The sequence below is a fragment of the Marmota flaviventris genome, chromosome 1, assembly GCF_047511675.1.
Source record: "Marmota flaviventris isolate mMarFla1 chromosome 1, mMarFla1.hap1, whole genome shotgun sequence".
Lineage (NCBI taxonomy): Eukaryota > Metazoa > Chordata > Mammalia > Rodentia > Sciuridae > Marmota > Marmota flaviventris.
The window spans coordinates 137,875,773-137,901,803 of NC_092498.1; the positions used below are offsets into that span (position 1 = coordinate 137,875,773).

Sequence of the window (26,031 nt, forward strand, 5' to 3'; positions counted from 1 at the left end):
CCCAATGTTGAAGAATAACACCAAAGAAGCACGCCGAGGCAAGGTCAGAGTAGAAATTAGAAGTTTATTAAAGGACAGCAGAAAAGACTTCTCCCGGAGGAAGAAGGGGACCCAAGAGGTGGAATCCGTGGAAGGGATGTTGTCTCCCCTTTTTATAGTTCTTTCAGTGATGGAATGTAGGTGGGAAGGCCCGAGGGGTGGGACACAGGTGGGCCAAAGAAGTAATCTGGTCAGGAAGGACTTCTGAGTCAGCACCTTTTTGCTGGGGCTGTTCATTGACATTTCTTTGAGGTGGACTTTGGCCTAGGGCCTTTTCAGGACTTCATTAACATTCCATGAGTTGTCCTGCGTTTCCCCGGAATCATTGCCAGCACGGCCTCCATTTTAGATTTCACTCGGTATTAGACCCGATTTACCTAACTACACTGACTACCTAACTTTAAATCTGGCTTCACTGCCTCAGCCTCCCAAGTCACTGGGATTACAGGGATGTTCCACCATGCCTGGAAATCAACAAAATTAAAAAACATAAAATGGGAATTGAGCAAGACAACATGGGTCTCTAAAAAATAAATGTTGAAGGAAAGCATTCACAGAATAATACAGTGTAGTTCTCTTCCTATAAGGCCAAAAACCTGACAATATTTAACAATACTGTTTGGGGATAAACACACAAAATAAAGGAAATGATATAAAATTCAAGGCAGTGGTGAGCTTTGAATGGAGAGGGTAAGTATGTAATTTGGGAGGTAAAGAGGGCGTCCTGAGATACCAGTAATATTCCATTTCATAACCCAGGTAGTAGGTATGTGGGTGTTTTATTCTTTTGCATAAAGTACTTTTTAAAAGACACAAAAAATACAGTATATAAAACATAAAATCATATATATAGACACACACATATTAAAATATAATTAAATTACACACAGCCAAAAGGCAGGGCACACTGGAAGCCCCTTCGTGAAAAGCCCTGGCCTCCTGAAGGGTGCCTTGTCAAATCTGCAGAAGGCTTTCCTAAGCTGAGTCACCTAATACGATGCCAAGAAACGAACAGCAGCTTAGCAGTTCTGAAGGTGACTGATTTCTTGAGCTCCTTCAGTCTTGGGCAATGCACCCCCGAGGTGGGAGGGCTCTGTGAGAAGGCTGAACTGACATCTGACCAGCTCTGGTACAAACACAGGCAAATGAGTGGCAGCCCCATCCCTCTTGGAGTAATAGCAGTTTCAGCTGGTGGGGTGGAAGCTGTTGGGGGATGAGCCCCCGGCCCCTGCTTCTAAACAGAGCTGCCTGATCTTTATTCATTGTATACACAGGGCCTCTGAATACAGGTCTGTTTGAAGGACCCCACCTGGAAAAAAGTGTGAACAGAATTTAGAGCAATCTCAGCTTTGTGGAGTTGGGAAGAGAAGGCAGATAACTGTTCTCAATGCTTTCATTCTATAAATGCAAAAACAGAGGTTATGGTTATGAATTAAGTAATACTGACTTGAGGAAGATTATGGACTTTAAAAATAACAAAATGTACCACTCACGGTGACCCAAATGTGCACCCAACAAGCTATTTGCACTGCAGCAAATTTTAGGATTGAGAAGAAATACCTCAAGGCCATATGACAAACAGCAAGAGATGGCCTGAAGCCCACGTAGGCCAAGCTGAGCTGAAGCCAGCCTCCTGCTCAGCGCTGTCTGGGCTTCTTCCCACTTACACAGCAGCTATCCCTCCTGGCTGGGGGAGTTTCCCATCTCCATCAACTCCACCACCCATTAACCTGAAGGCTCAGAGACAGTAGAGGAGCTAGTGATAAGCAGTGTGAGCTCATCTGAGGCAAATTAACTTAGGCCAACCTCAGCAAGAAAGTCTCTGATCCCCCTGGCGCTCTCTGCTACACCCATCTAACTTGCCAGTGTTGCTGGTAAGGTCAAGCAGCCAGTCTGTCCAAGAACATAATGACTGGTTCACTGTTCTCTTGTTCGCCAGCCCTGAACAACTGGCGCGTGGGTGAGTCCTTGCTGGGAGACAACGGTACTTGCAACTGTGCTAATTAGGCAGCTAGAAGACAAAGGAATGTGTTTTGAAATAGCACACCATACACATCTTGGTTAAATGAGGACTGAAATTAGTATCTGGACACAGCTGAATTTCACTGACAACTAGTCGGTTGGATTATAAGAACGAATTTGAAAATTCTAGCCCCCAAATTTGGGTTACAACTCAACTATTAGAATGGTTAGAATTTTCCGAAGGAAAATGATAACTTCTTGATCCTCATCAGAGGCTTCATTCACTAACTATTGTGGTATCTGCACATTGAATCTACATAGATGTTTTTACCTGAAGGTGACAGAAGAACATATTGTTTTTTTTGACTGGTGCTACCAAACTGAATGTCCCATCAACAAAGATAAATGACTTGTTTTCAAGCCCTAGACTTTAAAGAAGTTTTGTGCAGTGCCTCAAGAAGCTGTTTCCAGAAGCACTTAAAAATTGTTGCCACGTGGGCTGCGGTTGTGGCTCAGTGGCAGAGCACTTGCCTAGCATGTGTGAGTTCGATTCTCAGCACCACATATAAATAAAAACTTAATCAGCTTTTTGATTACAAAATTACTTAACTAATGCTTTATTGGACTGCAACATACTTACAGTTCATTTAACTGACAAAACACCTAAAATGCTCACCTGTACTTGAAATTATCGATATCTGTAATAAATCCAAATGCCACACTTGAGCTACCAAAGCTGTCTTGCTGATCAGGTGGATCTCAGTAGCCTCTATGATCAGTCACTAATCAAACACTAAATCAAGGAGGCTGGGACTTTTCAGTTGCTTTCATTTGCGTACTGGGCTGAGGTTGAAGGCCTTCACAGTCTGTCTTCCTTTTTACTCCTCTGAGGCTCACATGTCAGCAAGGATGTTTTCCTAATGTAACTTCCAGTTCCTTTGGGTTGCCATTGGTTCTCATCTTCTGGAGTCTCATACTTGCTGAGGTTCACTGGATGCTTAGTAGGTATAACAAGCCAGGCTGCATGTAGTTTCTGTGAGCTAATCCTCACAGCCCTATCAAATAAGTGTTCTAGTTGTCCCTATTTTATAGGTGAGGAGACCAAAGCCTGGGGCATTGTCTAGGCTGATGTGTACTTAACACTTGCATCTGATTTTCAGAAATAAAATATTTTTCTTCAAAATCATCCCTGGAGATTCAAGTTAGCCAGTCTGAGACATTTCTCCTTGGTCCTCCTGTGCATCTCCAGCTATGCCTTTTTACTACTAAATCCATATACCTGGATTGACACCCTTATCTCTGGGACATGCTTCCCCTGCAAACTGCCCCCAAACAATCCTAACATTCCTCATGCAGCATGTCCCTGCAGTGGTTCTTTGGCTGTCTTGGGGACCCTGACGTTTGCCTTGCCCTAATGGCAAGTAGATCTTATCACTTCCCAGCAAGCAATTTCCTTCAAACCCCCACCCAGCCCACACTGGGAAGCATGGGGTTCACTTCCGTCAGTCTAAAGCCCGTACTTTTTTCCTGGTTCAGCATTCAATAATCTGTTCCTGTATTCCACATCCCACTACTGTACATTCTGTAACAAGTCTCGAGTCTTATTTAAGGTGCTTGAGAAAAATACCTGTGCTGCTCACTATAGCTATATCTGAGTAGGACTAGTCTGTGGACTATATCGGACTATTTAGCTACATCAGGACAGTGTCACCTGTCTTTTTCTATGTACTACAATGGTGTTATTATCTTGAGACCCAGAATACTTTAAAAAATGACTTAAAACTAGAACTTAAAATGTCACATTAATAACTACAACTTCATGGTACCTAGTTATTTTTATCTGCTGGAAGCCTACAAAGGTGCTCTGTATACAGGCAGTGCTCAGAAATGCTTAGCTACCCATGGCTCAGTATCACATCAAAAGCAAGGCAGGTGCCACTCAGAACTCAGCTGAGATATTCAAACACATGAACTGAGGTTTCTCAGAAAGCATGGCTTGGGAACCTGAGCCAAGCCCTCTAAGCACATCGCACCGCTTCATTCAAGAGCCTCAAAAGGAGGCAGCTGCTGCTACCTGTCCTATAGCCAGGGATGCTGTAGCTCAGTATTCAAGTCACTCCTTCAGCTAGAACATACTCAGGATGTGGTAAGTCTAAACTCTAGGTAAAAAAGGCAGATAAAGGAGACAAGAAAGATTAGTGGACACTGATAACTCATCATATAGTTATTCAAAATTATTTCAGCTTTTCCCGATTTTTTTTTTTTGTACTAGGGATTAAGCCCAGGGTGCTTAACTGCTGAGCCATGTCCCCAGTCTTTTTTTGTTTTATTTAGAGACAGGATCTTGCTGAGTTACTTACAGCCTTGCTAAGTTGATGAGCCTGGCTTTGAATTCATGATCCTCCTGCCTCGGCCTCCCAAGCTGCTGCGATTACAGGCATGCACCACCAAGGCCAGCCTCTCCTATGGATCTTATGTCGTAAAAACCAAAGACTGTTTTGCCCTTTGCTTAACCAATTCTACATGCCTATATTCTTTGAAGTAATTTTATATTAGACACCACTCCAGGGTTGGTGCAGGGTGGCTCCACTTTACAACCTATGGCCTTTTGAAATCCTACAGTTAATAATTCTTAATGTTCAAAACATAGTTTAAAAATGTGTGGACCTGGTCTGACATAAACTCTTCTGTCAGAGGGCTGGGATTATTACATGAGGTACAATAATACAATTTTGCATTTGTCACAGAATGTGGAGCAGGAAGGCCAGACCCCAGTGCACATGTGTTCCTTTCTCTTTGTGCCACTGTCACTCCAGCAGGTCCTTGCCAGATGTCTTCTCTCCATGCCACAGGTGAAATGGTTTGTCACAGAAGTGCATTTTAGGCGGGCCTAGGGATATAGCTCAGTGATAAAGGACTTGTCTAACTGGCACAAGGCCCGGGATCAACCCTCACCACATTTAAAAAAAAGTCCTAAAAAAAAAGTCCTTTTCAGGTGACCTGCTTTTACCCACTTTCAGAGTCTGTGTGAGAAACTGATATACATTCAACCATATGCAAGAAAGAAACAATGTAGTCAGGCACCGTGGTGCACACCTGTAATCCCAGTAACCTGGGAGGCTGAGGCAAGGGATTCCAAATTCGAGGCCAGCCTGGGCAACGAGAGACCCTATCTCAAAATAAAAAGGACTGGGGATGTGGCTTAGTGATAGCATACCCTGGTTCAACCCCAGCACTGCAAGCAAAAACATTTGGCACCACATTGTGTTCCACAGGAGTTACAGAGGGTAAGAGACCAAGGAACTGTGCAGAATAATAAAGCATAATAAAGCAGCTTTTAAATGTACCTGTTAAGTTCAAGTGAACCCAAACAATAAGAAAACTACAGATACTAAGTCTCACCTCCCCAAACAGTAGTGCAGGACAGCTCTGCCTCATTACTTACAGAAATGCAGTTTTATCCAGATTAGTACTCAAAACACACAGCAACTACATCGCAACCCACCTTTGGAAAACAGACTATGTGAAGGAAGACAATCCAAAATGAAAAGTGTGGTTTCCAGAGCAATTTATTCATTAAAATCTATTCAATATGCCATCAACAGTTTTCTGTGTGTACTGTGCTGATAAATAGACACTGAGAAGATTTAACAAGTTCATCATTTAATAAGTCTGAATTCATTTTCACCACATGGTATAGTACACGGTCATCTGTTGAAACAGATTTCTTTTTAACAGATCTTAGTTTAAAAAAGTCATAGATACTGTGAGTTCTGTATAAACTGGTGGACAGCAAGTTAGTTCCTTTGTTTTGACTTATAAGCCTCAACTTCACCGCAGAATAAAGAATGTAGGCCAAAGAAAGCATAATCGGTCACTCGTATAGAACAGTATTGTTTCTATAATTTGAAGCTTTCTGAATGGATGGGTTCAGGCCTGATCCAACTGTAAAAAGATTACTTAATGAATAGACTATATGGAAATTGTACAAAATGTTATTAACTTTAATCATTAATAGCTTAAACAGCACTATATTACTAATTGCTATTCAAAATCAAAAACCTGTTTTTGAATCCCCAAGGAGGCAGCAGGTGTGCACAACCATGCCACCCTGTTTTTACGGGCGTGTTAATACATTTTCCAACAGAAACTTTGGCTTTAGGAAAGAGTCACAAACATTTAAAAGAATGGCTTTAATCATCATTTTAAGTATACGGTAGGGGAAGTGTGCTTTAATTAAATATACATCATACCAGTGATGCTGGCAAGGTTGAGATAGTTACTCCTACTGTTGATAGCTATAAAAACTAGTTTGTACATGATAAGACAATGAGAGGAAAAAGCAATCCCTTTGAAACAAAATCTTAAAATAAAAAATGTTCACAGTGGTTTGTATCAACAGTATGCATTTTATGACAATAACATGTACAGATTCAGAGCACCCTAGGGCTCTCTTTATATCCTAAGGAAAATGAGCATTTACATTATTCATGGGTTGTACTGAATTTAAAAAAGATCAATTGTACACTTACCCCGTAGACATGATAACTGTCCTGGGGTGTACAGCTTTAACACCATCATTAAAGTTGTTTGCAAAAGGAATATTAAAAAAAAACAAAACAAAACTAAACATCTTTTCTTGGGAGTGGAGTGTCTTTCATTTGCTGTTATAACCAGCAAATGCCATTCATTAACTCAAAAATGGAAGGAGGGGCCCCCACAAACACAGATCTATCTGAGCAGGCTGACCAGTACACGTTACAGCTTTAAAAATGAAGGTTATATACTCTATGTTACAAGTCCCAACTAGGCAGTGTCAAAATGACATCTATTTCTTTGCTTGCTTTGTGATCATACCCCTTGGAGGTGTTACGGGTCTTGTGGCATTCGGCTTCTTTTTCTCTGCAGGCTTTAAAATCTAAAGAGATTTAAAAAAATACAATGCATTTTAAGAAATATACTCAACATAAAATCTTCATAAGCTTAAAAACCTCATTCAAATCTTTTGCTCAAAAAGGTTTCTGGATGTTTAAACCTGGCCCAACAACTTGGAAACCCTCACTCATGTATTAGCACAACCAAGATGGCTTACAAATGCATGATGAACAAACACAATTCTAAGTCTGCAGTGCCTCTAGCTACCATTACCGACACAAATTCTCAAACCCCTGAGATCCTTGCACAAATCTCTGGGAGCTCCAAGTTCCCTCTGCAAAGTGGTAAAAGAATTGTTTTAATTCATTTAACAGGCTACTGCCACAAGATTTTGGTGGCTATATTTATGTTTCTGACTGTGTCAATTTGAAGTTGGCCATGTTTATCATAATAAGCAATTGAGAAAAAGACTGAGGCAGACGCTCACATGTAAATAATGCTTTTGTGCTGAGTGAAGGCCAAATGATGGGACAGTACTTCAACAAAAGTGCAGTAGAAATTAAACGAGAGAAAAGTGGGTTGAACTAAGTAATTACCCAGCACATCGCAGTTACTCCTATTTTCACACCAAGTGGAGACTTAGTTTTAGCCTAACATTACACTGGTGGTATGGTTTCAGATCCATTTAAAAGGTGTAAGGAGCTAACACACTGAATTATTTCTTATCTATTGGTAAGAACAATACAAACAGTTAAATTCAAAACTAGGGGAAAGGTTCCATGACACTTCTTTTCCCTTTAAAAGGGATCCACACATTACTCAACTAGGACAGACCCTGGTTATGGGAGAATAAAAATCTAGCCTCCTCAAAATGAATGAACAGTAGGAAGAAAGCAGCAATTATTTTTTTCGTAAGTCAGTATAATTCATACTAATATAGGGAATAATGTTAAAAACATGCTCTACCTGAAAGGAACACATTAGTGTTTCATCCACACTCATCATGGCACCTGCATTGTCAAACTCTCCACAATAATTGGGTGCAGAAAACAGAGTGACCAACTGCCTCTTTGCAAAAAATTCATATCCATCTTCAACCACCTTGGAGAGAAAATTTTTTCAGTGTAAGTAGATGCAAATTTTAAGTGAGTAAAACCACTCTTCAGTTTCCCACTGAGCCTGATATTCTGTAGGTTGTTTCCAGAAACACTTTGTATAAATAAGCAATACCTACCCACCAAAATCAACAAGGAGAATCTGTGCTCACACACATGCGCTTAAGTGTACATGTAAAATTCAAAATCAATACCTGATGGGCTCTACAAATAAGATCCAAATCATGCTTATGGAGAAATTTTGCAACCACTTCTGCACCAAATGTGAAGGACACTCCTCTGTCATTTTCACCCCAGCCTAAGACATCTTTATCGGGGTCAGACCACAAAAGATCACAAAGAAGACCTTGATCTGGTACATCAGTTGGTCGCATAATTCGCCGAATCTGCTCCATAGATTGAAGATCTGGTGATAAACCTATTAAATGAGGAAGAAGAAAAAAACAGCAGAACTGTTTTTGATGTTACCACTTCAGTTCAATTGGTCTATAGACTCAAAAACTCTGACACTGAAGTTTAAACTAAATCTATGGCTATGTTCTTATTCAGATTTGATCAAGACAATTACTCTAGCTTGCCTAGCCTGTGAGGCCCTGGGTTTGATCCCTAGCACCAAAAACTAATCTGAATATGTGCTGGAATTTACTGTATGCACTAATCTGGAGGGCATACTGTATTTCAACAGTACACAGTATAACTCAACATACACAACCTTGTAAAAATTAAAACCCAGTGACTTTGCCAGGAATGGTGGCACACACCTGTAATCCAAGCAGCTCAGGAGGCTGAGGCAGGAGGATCATGAGTTCAAAGCCAGCCTCAGCAATAGCAAGGCACTAAGCAACTCACTGAGACCCTGTCTCTAAACAAAATACAAAAAAATTGGACTGGGATGTGGCTCCGTGATCAAGTGCCCCTGAGTTTGATCACTGATATGCCCCTCGACCTCCCAAAAAGAGTTCAGTGATTTTTGAAACTACTGCTCTGTGTGCCTCCCTGGTTAAGCGATGAAAATACAGAGTGATGTGTATACTAGATGTTACCATCACTTATAATGACTGGGCACAGAAGATGCAGGTATTCAGGTGAAAGGCAGCATTAGGATATCTGCTGTCCAAAGACAGTAATATATACTAGAACTGCTAAGTTGTAGTCTATTCTCATCTGAGTTCAAAATCTCACGTCCAACTTGACCCACCTCTGTTTAAGTATGAGAGGGCAGAGATCATACCTCAATTAAAATGTTATGTTGACCCTTTGATGGCTGCTTAATTTCTGATCATACACAAAAAGAAATCCTCTTTGCAATTACTACTTGAATTATACCATACATAGCATAAACACCAAGCAAAGCAAAACGGCTTTTAGAATTCAAGCCAGAGCTGAGTGTGGTAGTACACAACTGAATTCCCAACTACACTGAAGGCAGAGGTAGGAGGGTCTTAAGTTTGAAGCCAGCCTCAGCAATTTAGTGAGAACCTGTCTCTAGCTCAGTAGCAAAGCTCCCCTGAATTCAATTCCCAGTGCCCAAAGTGCAGGGGTTTGGGGAGGTAACCAAGAAAAGGTTCAGAGAGGATCAAAAACAGATCAAGAGAAATTTATTCACATTTTCAGCATTATAGAGGATCTAAGGGTCAACAAATCAACTGTCATTCATTTTATGCTTAAAAATACCTTCTGACCTACTATTTTCAAATTCAACTGTTGAAGTCTAGAATTCCTTGTAACAAAATCAATTGCTTTAATGATTTTGGTTGCAACAAAATAGGCATGTAACATAAGAAGTCAATGCAACCACAACCTGTGACATCAGTGTTCACCTTTTAAAAGGGATCAAAATCATTTGGAATAAAAACCAGCCCACATACCTCCATGACAGCAGAATATTTTCTCATCCACGATGGCTGCTATCGGTAAACAGTTAAAACAGTCTGTGAAAGTTTTCCATAGTTTAATGTTGTATCTTCTTTTACCTGTGAAAATTTAGATGGTTGAAGAGATTGCCGTTTTCTGGTTTCATTCTCTCAGAACAGTTTCCCTCAAAGAAAAGTTTTGATTATCTTTTAAACAAGCAAAACTATGCTTTTATTAAAAATCTCCTGGAGGGGGCCTTAGGAGGATTGAATATACAGGTCCATGACAGAGAGATCTCTGAGCTGTAAGCAATGATTCACATTTTCATAAAATATTTTAAAACTTTATATTAATGTGAAATCAGAATTCCAGAGAATAATGATTAAGGATTACCATCAAATCCCAACAATTATTTGGTAGTATCAATTCTGTTTGAGATCTAGTCTGTTTTGCCCAATCTCAACCTACAAGGTAGATCCTATTCCTATAGGCATTCACGGACATCTTTTTTATGCATCACCAGCGTCTCCCGTAGAGGAAACCTGAGAGCTAACACTGACTTTCCCATGAAAACCTACGGAGAGCAGGTAACTACAACCCCTACTGTAGCAGGAGACACAATGATTACAGGAGAAAACAGACGTAGGTACTTCAGGGCACCTATTCCTAACATTATCCCAACTCAGAATGCTCCCCAGAGAATCGAGGTTACAGGATGGTGGTGATCCCTCATCAGAACACGGTATTCCACACATTCTGGACTCAGAGTGCGACTGACAGAAGTATGCCTTTAAGCACTTGAAAATTAATGTTGAGTTTAAGACTTAGTCACAGATGTACCAATGTTGGGGTGCCTTTACCTCCTGTGTCCTACCATACACAACAACTCTAGTTACTCCTAAACTAACAGTTTGTCCTCAAGTCTCTTTTCCTTCCCTATCCTGGGGAACAGAGGGACATCTAAAGGTTTATTGTATACTAACCGGCCCAAGCAAGAGATTTCTTGAACCATACCATTCGACCTCAACTACTACAAATCAAGTAGCACTATTTTAAACAGGGCTTGAAATGCAATGCAAACCCAACAAATATGTCACTTCTGCCTCCACAGAGGAACCCTGGCTATCTCTTTTAACCATTCCTGGCTCCTTGATAACTGGAGAGAACTCTGACCATGGTTTGCCCTTTGGGACTACTAATTGCCTGTTCTGTATCTTCCTTTACTAGAGGGTTCTGAAAGCTTAAATTTCTCCCTACAAAAGGCTGAAGGGGAATCCGTGCATAGTCAATCCAATTTCCGATAGTGAGGATGATAACTAAAAAATAAAAACAGAGGCCAGACTGTCTTACCCCCGATTTATAAAGCCATGTGGTTCTCCATTTTCCACTGAAGCCTGTCTCCGAACAATTAGACACTAGCTTCCCTGGAGCTCTTCCCTTTCCTATATGCTGCATTTGCCACCACTGACTAATCCTCTTCCGTCTCAGAGACAGCTTCGCTCAACACACTCCAGCTTCTCTTGCTGATTTCTTTGCTGTCTTTATCGGCTCCTCTATTTTAAACAATCTGTTTAGTTTTCTTCCTTTATTACCTTCAAGCATCTCCAGCTCCAGGATCACTGCTTTCTCTTTTCTGCACTTCCTCCCTGAGACCACCCGAAGACCACTAAGACCATATGGCTCCACGAAGATGTAGCCTATGTAATTGCTAAGACACCTTCAAGCCTCCAGATCCTAAGTTCTGAGCCAGAAGCTGTAATAGTCTCCTGTTACTGTAGGGAGACAGCTCTGGTATCAGAAAAAGACCAATAAATATTACTGTTTGACCAAACAATAGATACTTCAGCTTTCCCAGCATCATTAAAGGAAAAAAAAAAAAAGTAGTATATATGTCTGTGAAATCATCATTTCAAGCAATGGTTTCTAAATTGTTTCAAAGAAACCTACATTTGAATAAAACTTTTCATTTTATTAAAATTATCAATATTTAAAAAAAAGTATCTGTAAGCTATCCAATAGAAGTTACTTGTGTCAAGGCCACTTTTATGCCCACAGGTGGGCTGGATGGTGAATATGTGCCTGCCAGGAGAGGGGAGCTTGGGCCTAAGGTCTACAGATGTGTCTGGAAGACAGAACAGGAGTCAAAACCTACCAACATGATTTTCTCAATCAGTTTCTGAAGACCACTCCATCAAATAGAAACCTAAACCGATGCAGCCTATCATCACATTAGGACATATTCTACAACAAAGAAACCATCTGGATCAAAACTTTATCAACAAAATTATCAAAGTACTTGCTGAGTTAACAGTGATAAAAATCCTTGTCTCTCACCTTCACCACCTAAGCAGAGTAACTGCTCTATCAGTACTTCTTTGGAATAGTTACTGTTAACAGTCTTCCTCACTACTGGCAGTCAAGAACCTACAGACTTTTCTATTTGATGATCCCTCCCACCTCATCTTATAAGCTGGATCTCAAGGATCATGGACCAAGCAATCACCCCGGTGTGAAAAGGTGGCTATAGAAGCACCAGTCCTACAAGTGTACCCTCTCTATGGGAGCACATCTAACAAATGAGCCAGCTCAGTAGCCCTCCTATGACTGAGATGGGAAAACATGTTCTGAGACTACAGGTCATGACTGCCAGGGCGGGGAGGGTCATGATGATGACCTTTCACTGATCCCATGATTACATTATCAAGTGTTGGGATTCCTTAATCACCCCTCACTCCCAACCTGAGCCCTCTCCTGGCAGAAATGAGCAAAAAAGGGCAGTAGAGGCAATGATTCAAACTTTTTGACATTTTGTTTGCTTAAAACAATAATAAAACCCCTCTACCCAACTGATAATTTACAACGCTTTAAGAATCTCAATTCTGGGGCTGGGGCTAAAACTCAATGGCAGAGCACTTGCCTAGCAATGTGTGAGGCACTGGGTTTAATCCTTAGCACCACATAAACAAATAATATAAAAGTGTTCTGTCCATCTACAATTACAAAAAAAAATTAAGAAAAAAAAGAATCTCATTTCTGTCAATAATCAGCTGAAAGTGCATCAAATAAACCATCCAGAATAGATCACAAAACTGATCATGTAAAATATTATAAAAAATTTAAAAACCATTTTAAAGTATTTTGCTTTCTTATTTTAGTTTTTTTTTTTAAGGAAAGCAAATGCCATCTTTCCTAAGTATAGATGTGCCAGTAAAAAAGACAACTACAACACAAATTTTGCAAATTAATTTATATACTGCAAGATTCCACTTACATGAAATATTCTCTAGAAAAAGGCAAATCTAGACACACAAAGGAAACGAGTAGTTTCAGTGACAGCTGCACAACTGTCAACTCACTTCAAGAAGAGAATGGCAAAACACACCTGTCTAGATGTAGTTTACGGAATGAAATCATATTTCAATATGGTTGTTACAGAAACTATCTATTTAGAAAGGTTCTCAGAATTGTATGGAGACTACTATATTCACAAAAATTATCCTTTTTCCCCCCCTTTGCTATTAGGGATCAAACCCAGGGCCTCACACATGCTAGGCAAGTACTCCTATCACTGAGCTACATTCCCAGCCCTTATAACAATTATCTTAACGAAACCGCTACTGTGACCATAAATTCGTAATCTGATCATCTCATCATAAAAGAATCTAACATAAAATTCAGTATAAAAATATAAAAGAATCCAGTCTGAAAGAATTATACTATATTAGCAACATCATTTTTCTACCCCAAGAAAGGAAAAAACTAAGATAAAAACAAGTTAACAAAATAAGAGTGTGATTACAACACTGAATTTAAACTCATATGTTACAGTTCAGTTATAGACAAAGAATCTTAATTTAAGTACTTACACTCATCATAAAATCCATAAATTCTATTGATGCTGGCACATTCATGGTTTCCTCTGAGAAGAAAAAAATTCTCAGGATATTTGATTTTGTAGGCCAGTAAGAGGCAGATAGTCTCCAGTGACTGCTTCCCCCTGTCCACATAGTCCCCAAGGAACAGATAGTTGCTTTCTGGTGGGAAACCACCGTATTCAAAAAGTCGAAGCAAATCATAGTACTGCCCATGGATATCACCTGGAGACAAGAATGTGGTTAAGTAGTGTCACCATAGTACAGCTCAACTCACTAACAAAGCTTTTAAAAGGCATTCTTTAGATATTCCTTGCACAATGGTATTGACCTCTGATAAGAGCTTAAAGTGACAATCAATACACTAATTTTCAATTTTGTATCATATTTAACTGTAATAAAAAAACTTAAGTTTATGTATGTGTCCAGAACTCACATAAAGTTCAACTAACTAAGAATTTACTTTGTGGAAAGAGTTTTATGCTTTGCCATGCCTTTGAGCAAAGTAACATGGTTTTCCTTTCAGGTTGGCCGATCAATATCAGATCTTCGACAGCTGAGTCTCTGGGTACTCTTGTCAACAGACGCTCTGAGCTCCTAGTAAGCCACAGCTCCCAAGGAATTAAAGCACACTCACCACTACATTCAGCTGTCAAGTCCTCCTAGCCAGACAGTAACCAAGAGTACTTCACTTTAAAAACATGCATCATGTTTTATCTATGTAGTCAAATATGCTAGAGAATCTAATTAATAGTTTTAATATTAAAAAGAATCATATTAATAGTTTTATAGTGTGTATAGATCATCTGCTTTTGCTATGAATAATAGTATAAGGACAAATCCAGCACAAATGCAAATTCTATTTTTTAAGGTATAAGTGTTGCTGTACACTTGAATTATTATCCAACACATGTAATTTAGAGCTCTCCACAATTCTTAGCTTCATTTTTTTTTCTTTTGCGATGTTTATATTCCTTCAGTGAAATAATCTACAAAAATCTAAAGCACACCTAAGTAAATTAAGTCTATTAGAGACATTTATTGTAAAGCTATTTACGTAGTTCCAGGTTATAAAAAGGATTGATTCTACTAGCTAATACAAGGCCATCAACATGTCCTCGACTCATCCCTGTAGCCCAGGATGACTTAGTGTGTCAAAACTTACCACATATTTTGAGTGGTGCTTCAAGTTCTAGTAGGATAGGCTGACTGAGAAAGATCTCACGAGACTTCAAGCACAGTCCTCTGATTTCATTCTCCTGTAGCTGGACATTCTTACCTGGCTTGGACCCTCTCACTGTAGGGTAGAAAGAGTTCAATTAGGCCCAACAAATCAAAATACAATTTAACAAATCATTTTAAGAATCTGAGAAGTTTTAGATAAAGATGGGGGGAAAACATGGTTAAGCAGCTTTCTGACAGGTTTGATGTTCTGGACACTTATAAACAGCATAACTTTAATGCCTGATCAGAATCTAGGACTTCAGAATTTAGCTGCATCTCCTCTACCAACTAAGACTCCTCAACAGCATCCTAAGCAAGTCACCTGTGTGTGGATTCTAAGGGTCTTTCTTTACTACCATAGTTCCACCTCCAAGCCCTGTTTGCCTGTGGCCTGTCATTGAAGCAGCTCTTTAAGTCACCAATCTTCTCCAGCTTTATAAATTAATTAGCATTTGCTAACATGACGGTAATAATAGTTATTTTGAATAATGACAGATTTCACTGTTACCAAATTTGTCCCAAGAACTGCTTATTTTAAAATGTGGGGTGAGAAATACTCAAGAATTTTCTACCCATTAGTGTTTTTCAGAGGATCTCAAAGGTCTCTGATTTACCTATGAAAAGTGTATGTGTTGTTTTCATCTCATTAAAAAAATGCCACAGGCTGGGTGCAGTGGTGCCCAGTGACTCAGGAGGCTGAGGCAGAAGGATGGCAAATCCGAGGTCAGCCCACACAACTCAGTGAGAACCTGCCTCAAAAAGGGATAGGGAAGGCTGTGGCTGTGGCTCAGTGGTACAGCGCTTGCCTAGCATGCTTGAGGCACTGGGTTCTATTCTCAGCACCACATAAAAATAAACAAATAAAATAAAGGTATTATAAAGAGCATGACTTTAATGCCTGATCAGAATCTAGGACTTCAGAATTTAACACCTGCCCACCTACAACTACCAAAAAAAGAAAAAGAAAAAAGGAAGCCAAGGATGTCGCTTAGCGGCTAGGTACCCCCATGTTCAATCCTAGGATTAAAAAAAGGGGAGTGGGGCTGGCTGTAGCCATAGCTCAGTGATGATAAAGTGCCCTTGGGTTCAATCCATCCTACTTCCCCACTCTCCAAACATGCCACAGGCTCACTGTACGTACTTTATGCAATGTCTGGGTCTGAATTCATGTTTATAATCATGCGTATATGGTGAAGGATGTCAGTATGTGCTGGAAGAATGGTTTCTGGGCATCTTAACATGTAAAAAGCAACGGGAGAGGCACAGGGGCACACACTTGTAATCCCAGCAACTCAGAAGGCTGAGACAGGAGGACCTCAAGGCTAGCCTTAGCAATTTAGCAAGGCTCTAAACAATTTAGTGAGACTCTGTCTCAAAAACTAAGAAGGGGGCTGGGGATGTGGCTCAAGCCTTAGCGCGCTCGCCTGGCATGCGTTCGGCCCGGGTTCGATCCTCAGCACCACATACAAACAAAGATGTTGTGTCCGCCAAAAAGTAAAAAAATAAATAAATAAATAAATAAAAAAAAAAAAAAAAAAAAAAACTAAGAAGGGCTGGGGTTAAGCACCCCTAGGTTCAATCCCTGCTACCAAAAATAAATAGATAAAATCTGGAAAAAGCAGTGGGAGAAAGAAATCCCACAACACAAGCATCCTAAACTCCTACATGCGGAGTTAGAGCCCTCAGTTCTGCTCACTGTTGAAGTGGAAGCCTTGTGACAGCTCGTTTATCAGTAAGTAGGGAGCAGCAGTAATGAGAAACTTTTCTTTTGGTTCCAGCTGTAACAGATTAGAAAGTCCTTAAATACAGATTAAATAGCACTGAACTGCTAAATGTACCTTAATTTTACAGTGATGAAGTGGCCCCTTCATGAAACGGGCAATCCTGCAAAATGACTTGCTGGCAGAGTCTGAGGAAATACACAGCCTGATTAACCTCAACGTGTTTGAGTCCAAGTTTTTATACTTGGTACAAAAGACTTATGCACACAGGTATTGTCTGGATTAAAATTAAAGTAAAAATACAGGACCTGACTAAAGAGAAATTAAGGCTGCATCTTTCCATCACTAAACCCAATATCAAGTGATTTAGTTTAAGCAAAACCGCAAAATCCATCAGATTAAATCATGTTAATAATTTAAATGTTATTGGTTCTGGAGGCATCATTTGTATTCAAAATTATAAAAGCACTGGCTTAAAAGCTGAATAATGGCAACAAGTTTAGCCAGTTTGTGTAGTTTTGTTCCACAAATAGCTAAGTAATTGTAATACAGGGTAATAAGAAAAATCTAAGTAAAAAACTTGATTTCTATTAAGAATCTTTTTTTCCATTACAAGAGTTGAACCCAGATTTGGGAGATATTGTCCTAGGTGAAGCCATCCTTCAGCCTAGCAGCCACTGAAACCCTGAATTCTCTGAAGAAACAAGTGAAGCAGAAATGGCATTGTGTACAGTGGTGTTATTTTTCTCAATGAAAGATAAGAAAGGAAGGGATGAGAAGGAAAAACTCCTGAAGCATAAAATGAAGAGAAAATGGGGAGCCAGCCAGGATCCTAAACTTTCTGGATTGGTACTGGTTCTAGGGGTTTGGGCAAACCATTTTACTTTGGACTACAAAATAAATAACTAAACAAAAGACTGACAGCTTCTGATTAAAAAATGTTATAAAACAAGAAGCAATGAGAGGGAAAGAACTATGATAAAAATCTTTGAAGGAAGATACAAAGAAGACACATATGTAATACAATAGCAAATGAGCAAACCCCCCCCCTTTTTTTTGGCACAAGTACCACAAGTTTCTTTTTTCTGCCCAGACACACACACACACACACACACACACACACGTACAAGCACACATTCCTGGTGAAACATAGTGCAATCCTGCACTGCTGGCCTGAAAATCCCAATCACTAGTGATTCCACAAGTTAGCCAGAAACGGGCAGACTGCCCAGCAAGAAACTTTATTTTTGGCTAGGAGGGAACTCCTAGTAGCTTCTGGTTTCAAAGTGAATTTTCTTTAGCACAGTCCCACACTTGTGAATGAGTGGCCCACTCTTTGCTGTTAAAATAAGTAATGCCATCAGATTAAATCAATGCAGCTGAAATAAATTTTCTTGGCTTTGGAAGCTTCCTACTGCCACCTTTAAACATAAGTTTACCAGAGTTTTAATTCTCTTACTGTTTTTCTATGTATTCTGAGGAAAGTTCAGAGATTACTAAAAAGCAATACTACTAAGAATTTTAAAATTATTCTTAATGAGAAGTGAAGATTAGATGCATTCCCCCACTACAATAACAAATGGATTCCCCACAAATACCCCAGGGAAAAACATATATATATATATATATATATGACTGACTCTGCCAAACCATCTCCCACCAGTTGGTAAATCAGGACTCCACCCAGACTTCCCTTCACCCTGAAGAGCCTGTTCCTCGTATCTCCTTCCCCTCACAGCCTGTACCACACTTCTGAACTGCTCTTATAACACCCACCCACTCAGTACTTTGGATTATAACTGCCAGTGAAGTCTGCTGTTCACCTGGACTCCCCTGGTAGAACATAAACCCCAGGACAATGGTCTTGCTATGCAGTGTGCACAAGCAGTGCTAATACATGGCAGGTGCTCAAAATGTTGTATGAAGTCTGGATCAATCTGAGTACTAATGACTTTAGCCTCAGAATTAACATATACTCTAGACTATATACTTTCAACTAGCAAAAACCATAAAAACAAAATAACACTTTAAAGTAAGGCACTAAGCAGCTCAGTGAGACCCTGTCAATAAATAATGTACCAAAAAAATAATATATATATATATATATGGAGTACCCCTGAGTTCAATCTCCAGTATCCTCCTCCCAAAAATAAATACGAATAAAATAAAATTACAAAGTAATAGTGAATAAATTTGCTTACCAGACTTTACTGGTATGTTTTTTTTATAAGCATGAAAATTTAGGGGTACTCTGGTGTTTTTTGTTTTGTTTTTGGAACTAGACATTGAACCCAGAAGCATTTTCACTGAACTATATACCCATTTTTAAGAATTTTAAGACAAGAGTCTCGCTAAATTACTGAGGCTGGCCTAGTTCTGCAATCCTCCTACTTCAGCCTCCCAAGTTGCTGGAATTACAGGAATGCACCACTGCATGTAGCTAGGGTTACTCTGAAATTTTAAAAGGATTTCTGAATGGATTTTGGCAGCACCATTTGGTATTTCCTAAAATTGTAGGAATTTAGCTATTTCCTAAAAGTTGTCAAATCAGCCAGTAACATAAAAATCAACTTCACTACTTGCAATGTCCATTAAATAGATTAATTGTAGTTAACATTTACTAAGTACTTGTTTCTGCTGAATGCTGTGCTAAAGGGCTTTATACTGCCATTTAACACTCTCAACAATGCTATGAAGTTAGGTATTATCATCTCATTTTGGAGGCTGGAATTTAGTTTCAAGGCCAGAGCTTATAAAGACACCAGGCCTCTAGGTCTAGTAGTGCTTCCACATCACCCCTCTACCTTAAGCTTCCAAACAAGGGAATTATTATAGGACAAACTACCAAACCCCAATATAGTTATAACTCAAAACTTTGCTATGGGATATAAAACCATAATGCATTCTTACAAATGGGGAAGCACTTAGTTAGTTATAGAGACTGTTTAAGACAATTAATACTTACTATATTTCAAACATTCAACACAATAGTTGCTGAGCACCTACTATGTGCCAGACTGAGAGGCTGGGAATACCCTGGAAACAGAATAGGGAAAAACCTTGTCCTTTTGCACATGAACTTTACATTCTCAACAGATAAAGTCCAGTTAGGCAAGGCAACATACACTTTTAATCCCATCCACTTCCAGGAAGATAATTAATTAAGGGTCAGTCTGGGCAACTTAGTAAGACAGGGTTGGGATGAAGCTCAGTGGTAGAACTCCCTGGGTTCCATCCCCAATATAGCAAATAAAATATATAATAATAAAAATAAAAACAATATCAAGAGAGTTCAAATGTCTATTTTATTGCTACGGGCTACAAAGAAAACTATAAACATCTAAGCTCTGCTCAATAAACATCAATATTCACTTCCAGGTTTAAAACTATCCCTGTGTTCTGTACACAACAGAAATCTACACAAAAAGGAGACCCTAGGTAGAAAATTCAAGGGGTTGTCACATCATAACTTCCTAAGTAAGCAGTTCAAACAGTAAAATATTTTCAACAACTGAATGTTCAATGAGTAAGAATGCCATTCTCTGGTTGAAAAGTGTTCCAGAAATCTCAGTGCCAAGCACAAAAGAAACAAAGTTGTGAACATGTATACATTACTGATCAATACATTAAAATACCAACTCAGGGGCTGGAACTGTGGCTCAGTAGTAGAGCGCTTCCCTAGCATGTGTGAGGCACTGGGTTCGAACCTCAGCATCATTTAAAAATAAATAAAAGATAGATATTGTCTCCATACACAACTATCTATCTATCTACCTACCTACCTATCTATAAATCCAATTCAGGCTTAAAAAAATGTGACTTTTTAGTACAAGCATTTCTTTTATCTGGCTAGAAAGGGAGATTTAGGAAAATGCATTTCGGCTATTAATAACAAACACTGTTATGTAGAAACATCTTTCTACTTGGTAAATCACTATCTTCAGTAGGTCAAAAAACTTTCACACAGTATTATCAAAACCAAACTGATCAAAAAAAATCTTGAAACTAGAAAAATTATTTGCAATGCCAGCCTTGTCTCAAAAACAGCAATTAACTTTTCATGTAGCCCAGCAACAAAGGAAGAGATGGAAATTATGGAAGAAAATTAAGACTACTTTACACTGCCATTTAATGCTTATTTATGAGGAATAAAAAAAAAAAAAAGCCATTCTCCTTGTCACACAAAGGTGCTTATTGTTGAAATGTCATATTAAAGGAATAGCACATAGACAAGAAAGAGCCCCAGCTGAATTATGTTTCAGAACCTAAGAATGGCATGATCAGTATGAAAGTGACTCAACATATTTTGCTGTTTTAAGATAATCCTATCCAAGCTGGCGGCAATTTTAAGAATAAGCCATAATAAAAAGATAAAGTCATAGAGCTGGGGATATAGCTCAGTTGGTAGAATGCTTGCCTTGCATGCACAAGGCCCTGGGTTCTAATCCCCAGCACCCCCCTCCCCAAGTCACATATTACTTGAGTGAATTCTTTATTTTCTTCATGATACAGACCGGTATCTATGACAGATTGGGAGGGAAGAGACCTTAATCCAATCACAAAATCCTAAATCTCTGTAGCATTAAGCTTTCCTACAAATCACCATGTGATTTTCTTCAAAATACATAAACCATAAAAATGTTATCAAGAATTTTCTGGTTTCTTTGCAAAATCTCCAGCAGGCAGACCTTCACTTTCTGACCACTTTAATTGTTTCCATACCACACCCTCCCATCTCAACTGTAACTGCTGATATTACATGTACTTCAGGCTTTAAGATGACACAATTTTCTTAAGTCAGGATGGAGCTGTAAAACACTGTCCACTGTTCTCAATGGTTTTCTAAACCTAAGGGGAAGTCTATTCATAAAAAAATTTAAAAAAAAAATTTCACAGGCTAACAGCACACTTTAATAAAATTCAGAGCACATACTCTATATTTGTTCCTATATTTTCAGTTTTCCATTGCTGTTAAGACTTAACATCAGTGACACCCACTCTCTGCTAGGCAAGGGATGTTGTTAGATCCTACTTTAGTGGAAAAACTAAAGATTTCATATAAATCGTCAAGACCCATGCTTCAGCTAAAGAGGTCTGATCCTAAAACACAACTTATCCCAGATTTCTAGCTCCAAGGAAATGAAATCAATCATATTTATCTTGAATAAGACTTTGGAGTTTTCTCACCTACAATGCAATTCTCATCCACAGTATTATCTCCTTTATAACTATGAATAGCCCCAACTATAAATTAAATGAAACTTTGAGCCTGTACAACACAAAACATTTCCCTGCTCCAGGGTCAGTAATTAATCCTCACCATCAAGATAGGCATTTCGTAGGACAGGTCACAAGTCACAAAAGGATGTAGTTTCAAAGACTTACGAGCTTCTACCATTGAATAAGCATGGTTGGGCCCATGGCCCTTTCCCTGGTTCTAAGGAGATGCCTGGTTTCTGCTCCAGTGTATCCCATCTCCCCATATACAACAGAATGACCTGAATGATGCTTCAGATTTCACTGCTGCCTTCTACTACTGACAAGTAAAGACATGAGAAGTGCAATCCTTCTGATTGTGTGATTTTTTAAAAAAAAAAAGTCTTCTGGTGGGCACAGTAGTGTATGCCTATAGTCCCAGCTCCTTGGAAGGCTGTGGTAGGAGGATCCCAAATTCAAGGCCAGGCTCTTTAAACAAAAATTTAAAAGTGCTGGGATGCAGCTCAGTGGTTTAATCCCCAGTACCACAGGAGTCTTGAACTGCTGCTGAACATCATCTCCAAGAGTACACTGCCTCCTAAGCAATACAGTGACATTTAACTGACACCCTAGAGGGCAGGGGCTCACAACAGTTAGGGAATTAGAAAATTGCAACTGGATGGCACTGTTCAAATCATCTGCTGTGCTTAAAAAAAAAAAAAAAAAAAGTCAACAATCTGTGTGTTCATTAGGAAAGACTACTTTTGTTTTCTTTCCTCAGCATTTTAAAAACCATTATGCTTGGGGCTGGGGATGTGGCTCAAGCGGTCACGCACTTGCCTGGCTGAGCGCAGGGCGCTGGGTTCCATCCTCAGCACCACATAAAAATAAAATAAAGATGTTGTGTCCACTGAAAACTAAAAAATAAAATATTTAAAAAAACATTATGCTTGTCCTTTATTATGCTTAGGTCCAGGAACTGCTGCTTGTAATATGAACATGTTTCATATTCCACCAAAAGTCAAACACATTGATCATTTAAATGATTTTGGAGTTTCAGAGTATCTGAACACCCTGGGATCAGAGGATTAAACTGGTTAACACTTTCCATGGCCTGGGCACAGGTCATATTTAAATCACTAAAGCAAGTCAGGCAATTAAGTAGAGTCTTTTGCACAGCCTTGCAGATAGACAATGGCCTTTGTTAGTGCTGAGATGCTTCTTGCAAACCAGGGTGAGTTTCAACTACTGCAATGCAAGAAAACGCTAGCCAGCCATCTCTTCTCCCAGGGGGGTTTAACAAGTAAAACTGCCCAAAATCTCCATTCTGTGAAATACATCAGAGTATCAGACTAATCAATAGTGTATTTTCTCTTCAAATCTCCGAAATTTTATTGTGTAGTTACTTCAACAGTTAACTAATACCAGCTATACTAAGGAGTAACAACCTCAAGGCTTTTATCATCAGCAAGGAAGACCTTGGATAAAGGCTGCCAAAGTGGGTCGCAGAGGTGATGCCTCTGCAAAAAGCTACCTCGTTTAAAGAACTGCAGAGCTGCAAGTGCTTAAAAACTAAACCAATGTGCTGTTCTTCTTAAATAAGACTTTACTTTTGAGTTACCTTTTCAGATCTATTCCTGAGTCACTTCTCAATTAGTTTATACAGTCCTCAAGATTAACAATTCTTAATGTGTATAAAAGCCTAACAAGGTCACAAAAATCATATTATCTCCTTTTCAGAATCACTTAAGTCTTACTGAAAATGTTTAGGGAAAAAGACTTTTGGAACATTACCAAATTACAAAATTATCAATATCCTCTAATTTGTAGGAACATATATTTTCAACAATCACCTTCAAATGTTCCTCTGCCAATTTAGCATCCATGAGGAAAAAGGAATTTAAGTACATATATTATGCAGCTCTCTATTCCTAAGGCATTTAATTGCACTGCCTTCCTATATTAATTTCAATAATATTTAAAAATCTGATTTTTAAGTACAAAAGAAGAATTCTTAAGAAATGAAAGATGAACCAATTTACCCAGCAAATTTTCTAGCATGATCTCAAAGATTAGTGAAATGAGACTGGCAAACCATAATTTAAAAGTTCCAATGTTTTGAATCCATACATTCCAATTTCCCCTGTTTTCTGAGAAACAAAGCCCACTCATCATATCCTTGTCTAGAGGTGCAAACTTTCAAAATTTAGAACTAAAATATTCAATGAAAAGTTCATTTCTATGGTAAACATAGAATCGGTTTCTGACCAACTGCTACCTCATATAAACAACTGAATTAACTAGTATTAAAGATACGGTTCTTATGTAAATGCCAAGCACTGAATGAATTACAAAGTTTTCACCCACAAATAGCAGCAACATTTCAAGGGTCCTTAACAGTATTTAGGTGGAGTTTTCTTTCTTTCTTTTTTTTGCGGGGGGGGGGGGGGGGGGGGTGTGGGGTGGGGGGTGTGTGTGTGTGTGGGGGGGTGGGTGCTTTTTGAAAAATAAAGTACAAAAGGGAAAAATACGGAGAAAACATTTTCAGTTTTGTTTTGACTTCATAGAATTGCCCAACCTTTCAAGCTCACAACTCCATGATTCACAGCATAACCTAACAATATTTTTAGGAGAGTTATAAAGGCAAAATAAGTTAAAACTCGGCCAGGTCACATCATCAAGTGTCCAAATCAAGAAGGCGACGTGCCTGGATTCTGCTAGAGGTTAGCATTTGTCTTGAACCGAGGGCTGCTCAATTCAGCTTTCCTCTCCCATCTCATTAAGAAACAAATGCCAAGCACCTCACAAGTCTCAGGTCAGCCAAAACTAAACGCTTTGAGCGTTCCTTACCATGGACACCTCCTCCTTCCGACCCTGGGTGTTCTAGCTCCTGGCTCCCTGGGTTTGAAATCTTGCTGTCACTGTGTGGCCTTGGTCGACTTCGTTTCTGTGTCTCAGTTTCTTCTAATTTTTTTTTTTTTTTTTTTTTAAGCATAAAGGCACCTACCTCGCAAGGCTGTCGGGAGAACTGAACCAAGTGCTTAAAAAGAATTCCTGACACAGCGCTGAAGACGCGTGAGTTGTGATTACAGTGATAATCACGAACCCGGCGCTGGCCAGATGACCACACTGTCCTCACCGCCGGATTCACGTCGGGAGGCACGTTCAGGAAAAGAGCGCGGAGACCGCGCCAGGGTCGGACAACTTAACAGCCGCGGGGGCCGAAGGGGAAGGGGTGTCACAACCCCGGGAAATGGGAACGTGCGTCGCCCACTAGCAAGACACGGGTCCCTCCAGCTCAGAACGGCGAAAGATTAAAGAGCAAAGGCCAGCAGGACAGGAGTCACTTCTCCATCACGCCGCCGAGCCCGGTGGAGCCCACAACACGGTCGAATAGCTGCGAGGACGAGTACTGGAAACTCGAGCTCGCGGACCGAAGTCGGAGCGCGCCGTGCGGCGGGTCCGGCCGGGTCCCCCAGCCGCTGCCCCCAGGCGGGCCGGGTGCGCGGCGGAGCGGCGGGAAACGTGGGGGTGGGGAGCGGAGTTTCAAACCTCCCAGCCGCGGGGCGGCTGCGTCCCGGTGCAATGAATGAGCGGGGCGGGGGGACCCCGGCCGCCTCCCGCCGCGGCGCCCCGGCCGGCAGCTCCGCGGGGCTCGGTCCCGCGGCGTCGCCCGCCCAACCGGCTCCGAGCCCTGCCCCGAGCCCCCGCGGCCGCCCGCGCCGCTCCGTCCGCCACCCCCCTCACCTTCCAGCAGCCGTTGGATGATGCTGTCGATGTTGAGTTTATCTATATCCGCCATCGCCTTCCCGCCGCCGACCCTCCCGCAGCGGCGCCGCCGCCGGCTAGCGCCCGGGACTCACACCTCCTTTCCCACGCCACGAGCACAGAAGCGGTGGTGGCGGCGGTGGCAGCAGCCGCGGCGGGTCCCCCCCCCAGCCGCCCCGCTCCCTGCTTCCTCCTTCTCTCCCTACTGGAACCACGAGAAGAACAAAATGGCCGCCGACTCTTCAGCCAGCCTCGGGCGGCGCACGGATGCGCGCGGGGGAGTGCAGCGGCCCGGCCGGGACTTCTTTATGGGCCGTAGGGCGCGCGGGAGAGGGCGGGGCCAGGGCGCGGGAGAGGGCGGGGCCAGGGCGCCGGAGGGGGCGGGGCCAGAGCGCGGGAGGCGGA

The 26,031-nt window shown here is 40.5% G+C and overlaps 1 protein-coding gene across 1 annotated transcript; it reads right to left on the minus strand.

Annotated features, from left to right (window-relative positions):
• Positions 1–5,552: 5,552 nt before the first annotated feature.
• Positions 5,553–25,880, minus strand: Ppp1cc (protein phosphatase 1 catalytic subunit gamma). Its single transcript, XM_027949147.3, has 8 exons — positions 25,606–25,880; positions 14,883–15,014; positions 13,712–13,942; positions 9,860–9,964; positions 8,186–8,409; positions 7,843–7,977; positions 6,859–6,919; positions 5,553–5,946 (listed from the first exon to the last, which is right to left on the minus strand). The coding sequence occupies exons 1-8, from the start codon at positions 25,658–25,660 to the stop codon at positions 5,876–5,878; spliced, it is 1,014 nt and encodes a 337-aa protein (XP_027804948.1). The 5' UTR covers positions 25,661–25,880; the 3' UTR covers positions 5,553–5,875.
• Between the last annotated feature and the right edge of the window lie 151 nt (positions 25,881–26,031).

Coding starts and splice junctions, on each gene's coding strand:
- Ppp1cc (XM_027949147.3), bottom strand. CDS start 25,660: ATGGCGGATATAGATAAACTCAACATCGACAGCATCATCCAACGGCTG. Junction 13,943..14,882: donor AGCACCACTCAAAATATGTG/GTAAGTTTTGAC, acceptor TCTTGTCTCCAG/GTGATATCCATGGGCAGTAC. Junction 6,920..7,842: donor CACTAATGTGTTCCTTTCAG/GTAGAGCATGTT, acceptor AAATCTCTTTAG/ATTTTAAAGCCTGCAGAGAA.